At 45.7% G+C, this 11,476-nt stretch overlaps 1 protein-coding gene across 1 annotated transcript in view; it reads right to left on the reverse strand.

Moving 5' to 3' along the window:
• Positions 1-4,675: 4,675 nt before the first annotated feature.
• CLMP (CXADR like membrane protein) overlaps positions 4,676-11,476 on the reverse strand; it is a 65,237-nt gene continuing 58,436 nt past the window's right edge. Inside the window, exons 5-7 of the mRNA XM_025200014.1 lie at positions 11,384-11,474; positions 9,750-9,891; positions 4,676-8,170 (exon numbers count right to left, since the gene is read on the reverse strand). Coding sequence (XP_025055799.1) covers positions 7,876-8,170; positions 9,750-9,891; positions 11,384-11,474 — 528 coding nt within the window. The 3' untranslated portion in view covers positions 4,676-7,875. The remainder of the gene's footprint in view (positions 8,171-9,749; positions 9,892-11,383; positions 11,475-11,476) is intronic.

An 11,476-nucleotide genomic window follows, 5' to 3' on the forward strand; every position in this document is an offset into this window, starting at 1 on the left:
CCCGCCGCCGGAACGCCGCTCCCTCCGTGACGCAGCAGGAAGAGGGCGGGCCCGCCGGCCGGCGTTCTCGAACCTTCATGCTCCTAGCCCCCGCGAGGGAAGTGAGGGGTGGATCCAAGGCAGCGCGCGGGAACCAATCCGCTGTTCGGGCCCGCCTCCTCATTTCCATAGGGGGAATTCGGAAGCGGAGGGAGAGGCCGAACAGCGCTGGGCGGGCGGGGGAGGCGGAGCAACGAGTGCAGGAGTGGCCAATCGGAGCGGCGCGCTGCGACGCTATTTGCATATTAGAATGGCGGGGGGGGGGAGGAGCGGGGGAGAAAAAAAATGGGGGGGCCCCCCCCCCCCCCGCCCCCCCCGGGGGGGGGGGGGCTAGGGGAAACTGGCTGCAGGTTGGCAGCCACGCGCCCCCAAACGGCAGCCCTCTCAGCCCGCCGCCTCCAGGGGTGAGGGGACCGCTCCAGTCACTGCGGGGAGCGAGAGGGCCATGTTAAAATAAATATTCAGTGTTGAATCCCGTGTCTGGTGGGATTTAAAATGCACCACGAACTGCCCTCCTGCCACAGTGCCCCGCGTCCTGATCCACCGCCCAGCTACGTCTGCCCCCCGCGGCCTGGCGTCACAGGCGCGCTCGCCTGGGCCTCGGCGCGTTCATGTCGTGTCACGGGCACATTCACATGTCTGCACATTCACGTTGTGTTGCGGGCACGTTCACGTGTCGGCACATTCACGTGTCACGGGCATGTTCACGTGTCGCGGGCACATTTGCATTGTGGGCACATACATGTCATGGGCACATCGGCGTGTCGCGGGCACATTCACATTGTGTCATGGGCATGTTCACGTTGTGTCACGGGCACATTTGCGCTTTGGGCATGTTCACGTGTCACGGGCACATTCACGTTGTGTCACGGGCACGTTCACGTGTCACGGGCACATTCACATTGTGCCACGGGCACGTTCACGTGTCACGGGCACGTTCACATGTCACGGGCACGTTCGCAGTGTGTTTTGGCCATGTTCACATTGTGTTGCAGGCACATTCGCGTTGTCGCGGGCACGTTCACGTCGTGGAAACCTCCCTGAACAGCGCTGGCGGCCGACCCCGTCTGCAACCGGAGCCTCCCGCCCGGGAGTCTCCAACCGCCGGGGAGCGGCGTTGAGGGGCTTCTGGGGAAAGTTGTCTCGTCTTTCCCCCTCCACAGGCGTGGCGAGGATTTCTCAGGGCGAAGGCGCTCTCCCGTCGCAGGACGCCAGGCACCGCGTGCCTACTCGCCGCCTATCGCCAGAGAAGGGAGGGAGAACGGCCGGCATTGGGAAGCTTGATTTCAATTCCAGCTGGTCCAACAAGAGATACCGCCCTAAGAAACCCTCGCCTCTCGCATCATGTCCGAATCCTCACGGCTACAGCATCGCTCTTACGCCACTTCGTAAGGCCTCGCTAGAAGGGAGGCCGAGGGCAAGGGCGGCAGGGCCCGGGGGACGTGATGGCTGATCCCAGCCCTGCCACTGAGCTACCAGATGACCCAGGGAAAGTCCCCGGGAGTCTCTGGGCCCTTCCCCTATCTTGTAAAACGGAGATAATAACATTCACCTTTGTAAAGTGCTTTGACCTGTATAAATGGAAGGTGCTCTAATGAGACAGGACGACCCAAATTAACAACTCGCTTTGTCTGCTCTCTTGTCTAGCGGCGCCCACTGCTGCAAGCTACGGAGGAATCAGTAAAACCCGTGTCCGCTCCTTTATGCCGCATAAGAAACATAACTGCACGGTGGATTGCACCTGTCCTGCAGCCCGGCTCAGACACCTGGTCCGTACCGGATACTCTGATGAAAGGTGCAAGCCTGCTCCTCCTTCACTGCCTACCTCTCATGTGCCATAGGCTTGTCCGTAACACAACACGTCACCGGCCCATCTGCTCCAGTGTTGCGTCTCCAGCAGCGGTCCATGCTAGATGACTGAAATGAAAACATGAAAACCTCTAGCGTAGTCCAACACGATGCCACAGGGGAGAACGATAATTGCTTCCTAAACCAGCTGGCGATCCCTCCATGCCCTAAAATGATTGACAGCACTTGTAATTTTTATCCTAGCAACTACAGATGCCGTTCTTATTTATACTGCAGCATCTAATGCTTTTTAAAGACTCGCTAAGCTATTAGCTTTGGTAAATACATAATGATCTTGCCTAGCAATGTGCTTCCACCCTCAGCCTTCATTTTAGCTTTTGGCAGCCGAAGACCTTTCACTGTGTCCCTGGCCCCTAATTCCATGCATCAGTTAGAGGAAGACTGATCCTGTTGCTTCAGGGTGATGCAGTGTTTTCTCCTTTGAGGAGAAGCTGGCCTCAGGGGTAGCTCATCAATCATACTCTCGAATCCTATATAAGCTTCTCTAGCTCGTAACAGTGCCGGTGCATTGGACTAAACTAAAGCACAGCAGTGAATTTGTCTCCATACTACAGTACATGTCTGAGTGGAACTGTGTACAGAGCTGCACCGCCACCTGCCACTCACGCTTCGTGCTGTCACATTGACTTCTGGCAGCAGAAGGAAAAGGAAATAGAATCTGTTTTAAAAATAGCAAATAGCGTATTTGTGGGAAACTGTATTTGTTAACTTACAACATGCTTCCCTAGGCACTTTAGATTTAAGGTGAGCAGATGCAAACCCCGCGGTAGGTCCTACTGCTTTAGGCTGCATGTTGGGGCAGATGTCATAAGCTACCTAAGGGCAGGCCTGCTCACAATTTTTTTGGTAAAGATCCACATATTGAAAGCACTGGGAGTCTGGCTGAGTACGGACTGGGCAAAAAATAGCAGACCAAAACCTGGTATATCTTTGTATAGTTATACTAGGCCCCAGAAAGGTTGAAAGAAACTCCCCACTCCTGCACATGGGTGATAAAACTGTCGGAGGTGAGGGTGGGGTGTTCATATTAGCACTGCTATCTTCCTTTTCCAATAGCTGCCTGAAAGGGGCAGGATCCAGCAAGGGGCCAGGGCTCATTTGCCACCTCCACAATGCTGATGGGTGGCAATACTCCACCCTTTCCAGCACAGACTTGAGCCCTGAATTGCCCTCCGGGCCCTCAGTCCTGCAACTGCCCACCCCACCATGCAATGCTAGACTGTATCCTGAACAAGGACCAGGGGATTTGGTCTACAGCATTATTTTGTAAGGGTTTGCAGGTTTTGGGAAGCTTGGCAATGAGTCTTTGTTGTGCTTTAGTTTGTCATTAGCAGAATTTCTGCAAGACCTAAGAACAAGAGCTACTGGCATACTCAAATTAAAGGAATAGTGGCTGTCAGATGATTCACTGTATTTTGTACAGCTGACTAATGGTAGTTTAAGGCAACCTAAAGAAACATGAGTCAGTGCAGGGAGGAGCACTGAACTGCACAAGGCCAGAAGGTAAGGGCAGTACCTGTGATAAAGGGGGCCAATTTACAGTAATTCAGAGAAACAGGAGTTCAGTACAGTCGTAGAAATTAATATTCCCACATCTTTGCTGTGCAAAGACTGACTGCAGTGGGGTTTTTTTTACAAACAAACTTGGTCCCTACTCCAGGGCCTAGTGAACTCAGCCTTTCAGAACTAAAAGCAAACTTGGGGAAGGAATAGGGAAATTTAATAGAATATTTTTCCAATTCTTCTCCCTAATGATTTGTATTCCATCAGCTTCTGCCTGTCCAATGAGATCTGGTCCCCACTGAGCAAGGCACCATACAAACACATAGTGAAAGGTAGGTCTTGCCTGGAAAAAGATCCCAGTCTAACAATAAAGCATGTACATTTACATCATTTTATTTCTACTCCTCAATTAAATTCGGTGATTCCTCATATTTTATGAGAAACCCTTTGTGTAGTTGCCTTGCTTTATGTTAAAACTCCCTTGGCCTACTCTGTATGCTAGGAAATAATCTGCATAGAGGAAATAAATTAAAAATAAATGTGCCAACATAGCAAGGAGGGGCCCAGAATCGAGGCAGCGAGAACCTGTCTTTCTGAGGGCAGAGTCAGTTCTTTCCTGTACTGGTGAGCAAAGTTGACACCTATCAAACAACTGGCTTGGCATTGTATTTTGCTTCCAATTGTGTAACTGTACTGCAAGTTGTCCTCAGTGACCTGCAAAATAAATAAATAAATAAATAAGTAGATAAAAGAGCTGATACCCATTGCAACGGGAAACGTTTGCATAAAACATCCAGGGAAAAAAGAAAAGCCTGAACCCCTGTAATAGTAATCAGGTTAGTTTTTAACAGTTTTAATGTCATCTTGCAAACCTTTTAGTTTATATATTTATAAACTCAGGTGTAAGGTTGAACCCGGTTCTCTTTATTGTGAGAACTTCATTTGTGCTCTATACCCAATATCTACCTTAACCCAAACCTGCAAGTGAAAGGCTGCATTGCTCACGTCCCCAGAAAAACTCCTATTGGTTTCCATGAGGCCAGGAGTTTATTTCATATTTACCTACTATATTTTGTCTTGCATCTAATTTAGACTGAAAGGCCTTTGGGAGAGAGAGATTGTGGTTTCCCTCAGGTTTTAAAACACTGTAAACACAGAATACTTATTAGTTTGCAGACAATATTTTTCTGCTTTCGCTTGGAACTTTGCCTCGCTGTGTATAGTACAAAAAAAAATCTTAGCAAACCGAACATTATTACAAGTTTAGCTGAACTGCAGTCTGCCTACCTGCAGCATCTTTATTTTAAAAAAATCAACAAAAAACAAAACAAAAACCCCTCAATCCCATTACATTGTTGATTCAAAGGAATCTATAATAAATATGGTTTCCTCTGTGTTGCTCAGACACAATACAAGTACACCACTTATAGCAGATAGAAGAGAAAAGTAAACTCAGTTTAACCACTGAATCAAGAAAGCTACATAAGGGTGTATGTAATTACACTAGAGTAATAACTGGTATACAGCATAACAGTAAATGCTTCAAATACAATATTTTACAAAAGAGTTTGGTTTGCCATAACTTATTTCCCTCCTAAAACTCTCGATTGTTCCATGTTGAGCTCAGAAAACATCCCTTTGAAAATGAAATAAGTCACCGCTGAAATAATCACTTCCCTGTGTTCCCTTCGAATAGTTAGCTCTTCCCTTTTTTGGCTTCATTTTAAATGAAGTTCATTGCTGACTTCATTTTAAACCTGTAAGATCATTGGTACCTGGCTGGAACAGCAGCACCGTAGCCTTTTGCTGGTTTCAATTACATAATGGCGAGTTTGGCCGGCAGATCTAGAGTATCAAGTAAAGGCTCAAAAAGAATGTACAGTATCTTGTATCTAGACCTCAGCCAACTCAACTATGAATCCTTTACCTCCATTCTCTGGTAGTAGGCCACTGGTTACACATATATGAAGCTCTCTACTGAGCAGTCTGATCCAGTATTTACTTGAAATAAAGGATCTCAGAAATGTTAGAGAATGTGTTGGAGATACTCTGGGTAAGACGGTAGTCTCCTAACACCATGCAAACACCTGCTTGGTAAAATTCACCCTTGTGGAGAAGGCCAGCATAAAAACCGTGCACTGCAGGAGATGTTCTGCTTATGCTCTGCACCCTGAGGGCTTGTGGCACCTAAGAGATGCTTTGAAAGGCCCTCTATGCAGGGTGGGGAACCACAAATACTTACCAGCTACTTTTTCCAAAGTAGCCGATGACAATGACTACACCCACCGGTTTATGCGGGGGTAGCTCTATCAGAAACTCCCTTGTGGTCAAAACAATGGCACAAGATCAAAAGAAAAACAGAAACAATGGCCAACCCTTGCCTCTCAACACTATACACTGTATCAGGGAAGCAGAAGTTTGACAAAAAGTATTACAATCAGAGCTTTTCCCAATAGACTTCTATGATTAAATCTGGAACTCCCTTATGTAACAATAGTGGTTTGTTGCCATACTGATGGTGGAAACTTTGTATTTGGCATAAGGGAAGTAAGCATTTTTGCATGCGAGGATGAAGGGAGTAAAACTATTAGAAAGGAGAAGGTACTCAAAGAATACAGGACAGGTATAATTCCTCCTGGACACTCTCAAGTGTCTTTGAAACAGCATTGCCTGATGAAAGTAAAATCAGAGTCTTGCATCTGATCAAGGCTTCCTACTTCTGGGGAAATCACAAGCAATAGCAATTCTTTTCTAAAGTTTCCATCAAAGAACCTGAAATACCTGGCCTCAGTTACAAAAAAGGGTAAGCATAATCCCTCAAGTGAAAGTAAGTTACAGATTCATACTTGTTCAGTTCTCTGTACAGTACCAGGATGTCTCCAATATGGACTTTTTCCATGGAACAGAGGACAGCTCTCCCTTTCTCAGGTGAGAGAAAGAACAGAAACCAGTTACAATATTTCAGTCCTGAATATAGGAGTACAAATTGTAGGACCTTTCATACCGGCTCAGACCAGTGGCCCATCTAGTACCAAATCTGGTGTCTAATAGCAGCCAAGATCAAGCACTTCAAAAGGAAAGTGCAAAGAACACCATGCTGCACAATTATGGAATAATCTGCTTGTGGGAGTTTATCCCTAGCCCCCATCACACACTACTTGGTTGAAGAAGGCAGCTTTAAATCCATTAGAAAGATTTATCCTACCTCATGTCATCACCGATAACATTTCTATGCTTCTTGTAATGTCTAATCCTTTTTGGAGCCCCACCGAGTCCTTAGCTTCTGTAACAGTGTGTGACAGCGCCTTCCACCATGAGATGCCTTGTGTACAAAAGGTTGTTCTTCTCTTAGTTTTAAATTTGTTGTGCACTTCCCTCACACAAGTCTCTATTAATGCATCTCAGCCTTCTATTCTGACAGGAAAAAGGCAATCCAAGCACCTTGTTCTTTCAGCCCTAAGACTCTTGAAAAGGTTTCATCAATACTGCTCACCCCCTCACCCCGGCAGTGGTGCATTATCACTCCTGGGACTCAGAAGTGCACCCTCCCACACCATCAGATCCGTAGTCTGACTGCTCCAGGGGCCTCCTTTATTTGGGATTCAGGGCCTGATTCTGATCCTGATCTAATGTAAACTAGTTGTGTACCAATGTAGTTCCACAGAAATCAGTGTATCAACTCTTCAGAGTATGCTGGTGCTAATAAGATCAGAATCTGTTACTTTAACACAATCATAACTCTATTAATTCAGTGCTAAGCTTTCTCTTGCAATTAACGCATTTCTCTCACCAAATAAAGAGGGACCTTTCTTTAGTACAAAGGCTAGTCCAGACTTTTACATTAAAGCTGATTTTTAATTACAGTTCAAGTTGTCACTTTCCCTTTTGTTCACATCCCAGCTTCCTATAACATTTCACCAAGGCAAATGCAAAGAATCTGAAGCAGTTGTTAAATTCCCTTTGAAGCTGATCTGAGGACCATTCTCAGTGAAGACTATGAGACTGTGCCTCAGATGACAAGGCAATGGCTCATTTACAGGCTTTAAAAAATCTGTACAAATGACCTCTCCACCCCACGCCCCATGACAGCCCCCTAGCCTATAACATGGTTTCTTTCTCTATTGATCCCTTTGTTTAAAAAAAGAGTGAGGTTTGGTTCCAGACCCCAAAACATTACACTTCCAGATTTTTCAGCTGTATTTTTAGGGACTGGACACTCCCTTTTTTAAAGAGTTAATCTTAAAAAGAAAATCCCTTTCCCTCAATTTCAGTTCCTTTTTTAAAAAACTGTATCGGAAACTCAGTGCAGGAATATGTAGACAGTCAAAGGTGAGAACTTCCTGGCATGAGTGATTAAAAATAAGCTGACCTGCAAGATGATAAGCTAATCTAACACTTCATATAGGACGTGTGATGTGTACAGTAGTTCTGGATGGCAGGTGTCTCAGGACAGCTGGCAAGCAGTCAGACAGTCTGGAAGGCCCGGCTTTGAGCAGGCACCATGATGGGGATGGCTCCTGTTTTCTTCAGGCTTGCGTGATCGACTTTCTTTGGATCTATTTCCTTTCCTTCACCATCCACCTGGCTGTACCGCAGAGGAGCTATCTGAGGGGTGGCCTCCGTTGACAAAGTCCGTTGGCTACGAGAGGCACTGTTGGCTGTTGACCTTGTCGAGGAAGAGCCTGAACGTGAGCTTCTGGAGCCAGAAGAAGAGGAGCCTGGTTTGACTAGACGGGCTTTTGGGGCCTCCGCATCTTCTCTGCAATCAAGCAAGGGATGTTGGGATTAAAACAGCAAAACTGGAATGGAAACACCCACAGATTATACCCAATTGAGTTGCCACTAGGAACAACACATGTTCATTAAGGTTCTCAATTATGTGTAAGACAGACAAGTAGGTCTAGTGGTCTGAGCACAGTACCAGGACTCCTGGTTTCAGTTCTTCTTGGCATCTAACTTCCTGTGTGTCCTTGCAGCAAGTACCTTAAATTCTCCAACCTTCACCTAAACTTTCTGTAAAATAGGTTTAACAACACATTTCTCTCATGGCTTTATTTTAATCAGAATAGGGCTTTGACATCTGTGGGAGGCATGCAGAGCACAAGTGCAAAGGAGTTCAGATATTAGCAGTCTTATTCTATATTTCTAACTCATAATGCATGAGTACTTGTTCGCTGGAGCAGAAACCAGTGGGACCAGTTAAGAAGTAAAATGCCACTAGTATAAGCGGGCAGTATCAGGCACAAAAAAGGAAGGAGGAGAGGCAGAGTGAGGAGAGATGGCTGAACAGATGATGTAGGAAGCTGAGACGGAAACAAAAAGAGGAAGAGAAATGGGTAGTGAGAGACTGAAGCTGAGAAAGCAGGTGAGAGACAGGCAGGGAACCTCTGTCAGCAGGCTAGGGCTTAGCAAAGCAAACAGCTTATTTCCAGCACACAAGGCACTTAAGTAGTCATCCTGACCCATAACTGGGCAGAGAACCACTGCTGAATGGATTAGAAAGACTCCCGCTTAAAGATGAGAGGATGTCAAGCGAGGCCAGGCAGTCCTTCTTAAACAGAATTAAGGCCAAAAGAAAGCAAAAGGTTCTCTCCCAGGGCATGGCTTGCTGAAATATGTTCCCAGAGATTTCCTCTTCCTTATGGAGGACTCATGCTACATCTGGGAAAGACCTGTTGGGCTGGGCGGGCGGGCTGACGGGCTTCCATCATATTCATGGAACAAGCAAGTTCAAATACTGTGTCAGCATTGTTGCTACACCCGCCCAGGACAGAGATTCACTCCCCATTCTCATGCTAAAATAGTTCCCTCGCCCTGAAATGAATTCACAAGTGCAGTTGTTAAATGCAGCCAGAAAGAGTGCAAGAACATGCCTGTCCCACCGTACCCCAGACAGGAATCAAAACTGAGAATAAATCAGTAAAGTATTTCAGAAACCCAAGGGAATTTTCCGGAATTGTGTTCAGTAAAGAGATAAATACAGGCTCAAGAGTGATGGGAACGGTGGTGTCTGCATGCGTATGTACACACATATGCATGTTTGGGGGGGGGAGAGAGAGACCAGATTTTAATTAAAGTCTATTTAATGTCTTTGTGAATATTGTATATTATGCTTATATTTGGAGGATATCTCCATTTTATTTTCCCTGCAATAACATCCTTGTTATCAAGAATCTCATTAATGACATGTCGCTCTGGGAGCCTTACAGTCTTTTTTATCACAGGATCTACAAAGAGGGAGTTGGTTGTTCCTTGATAGACAGCAGAAACCACGTCAGCTTGGATAATGCTCAGTATGTGTGAGCCTGAAAAGGGAGAGGCTAATGAGAGGGAGTTACCTGATTTCATTTGGGGTGTCTTCTTCTTCATATCTCTTCTTTTCCTTCCTCTTCATAGTCAGCCGCACACTCAGCAGAATCAGGCACAATCCCACCAGCCCCCCAGTCACTGCTCCAGCAACCATCCCGATATTTTGTGCATCTGTTATACCAGAAAGTAAATACATGCAGATTGGTAGATTGTCTCTGGAGTCATATAGTCAAGACCTCCCCGGGTTCCATTCATTATTGGCAATGGGATTTCATGGGAGTAAGTTAAAACACAGTTTATTTAATCAATTTATTCCGGCCTTGTCTGCAGTCAGAGGTAGCACAGGATACATTTAAACTGATTTTTAAACCTCGCACAGCATGGTTGCTACCATATTGGGGAGGGCATGTGACTCCAACAGCACCGAACAAAAACTGGGGCGCCCATGATTCAGGCCAACATTTAAACAGGGAGAGGACCCCTGATCAGCATGACCCCAGAGCAGAAGGGGACGTGTGGGTAAACGGACAGGTCAATCCTCTGTAAAGCAAAGCAGCGTGAGGAGTGTTAGAGGCAAACAATTTCGTTTTTATGAACAGGTATGTCCATATGGCCAAAATGAACTCCGTCCAATTGCACAGTGGATTATTTTATTCAGAAAAAAGAACTAGATTTAAAACAAAATAAAACCTGTATGGACAGAAGGCGTTTTCATAAAAAAAGTTAATGTGAGAACGAACACCTCCCTTTCTAGATAAGGTTCAATTGAGCCAATGCAAACCCCAATTTCTTTCAATTTAGGGGTGACTTATTTTGGCTTTGCTGAAACTTGTGTCTTTAGGGCTTATCTACACACAGAGTTGTGCCAGCTTAGTGGGATTTTAAAATAACTGAGTTAAAATACCGCAAAACTGGTGCTGTGTGGACTCCTTTTTCAGTTCAGCCCATCTGCTTCAGGTTAGCAAAGTCGGTTATGATGGATTTAAATTAAACCGCTGCTACTCGTCAACCGAACTAAGTGTCTACAATTGAGCTAGTATCAATTTAAGGTGCAGGCACACACCCCACCCCCCTCTTGATGATGTAGTGGCCAGGTGTGATATTCAGAGCTCTGGTCTTTATGCAGAAGTCGTCAAATATGTATTTAAGGGAAACGAGGCAAATGTCACTTTCAATCAGCATATTTTTTGTTTCAGAGTAAGTCTTTGCAGGCAGTTTTTTGACAGATTCTTCTCTTAATTGGGATAGATGCTTCATTTGGAATCAGGAAGATAGACAGTCTGCAGAAATGTTATAGTTAACAGGAATCTACCGCACAGTTGTTAACACTGTAAATGCAACCACCAGAGAAGCTGCAAGGTTCACAATTCAGTTTTATTCCCTGTGCCTTGTCAGGCAGTTGTTCACAGAGGCAGAGCCTCTAAGGACCCAGAGTGCTTGAACCGTGTTTATTCTACCCCAGGTTATATCAGTGAATGTTATACAAACTTATAAAATGAATTAGAGAGCAACAAGGAGGTGCTGCAGATTATGCAAGTGCTAAAGTTAACTCAAAGGTGTGGCAAGAGTCTTGCACAGGCATGGGGTATCTATCTATCAGCAGAAAAGGAACTGCTGGGAAATCCTGCCATGGCTGTAGTGTTTGCTGCCCTCTGATACTCACACCGCACTTTCACCTGCACAGTGCAGCTTTCCTGTCCAGCCTCATTGTAGGCAGTGCATTGGTAGGACCCCGCAACCATCTGTGTGAGATTCT

This window comes from Alligator sinensis, unplaced genomic scaffold, assembly GCF_000455745.1.
Source record: "Alligator sinensis unplaced genomic scaffold, ASM45574v1 scaffold278_1, whole genome shotgun sequence".
NCBI classification, from domain to species: domain Eukaryota; kingdom Metazoa; phylum Chordata; order Crocodylia; family Alligatoridae; genus Alligator; species Alligator sinensis.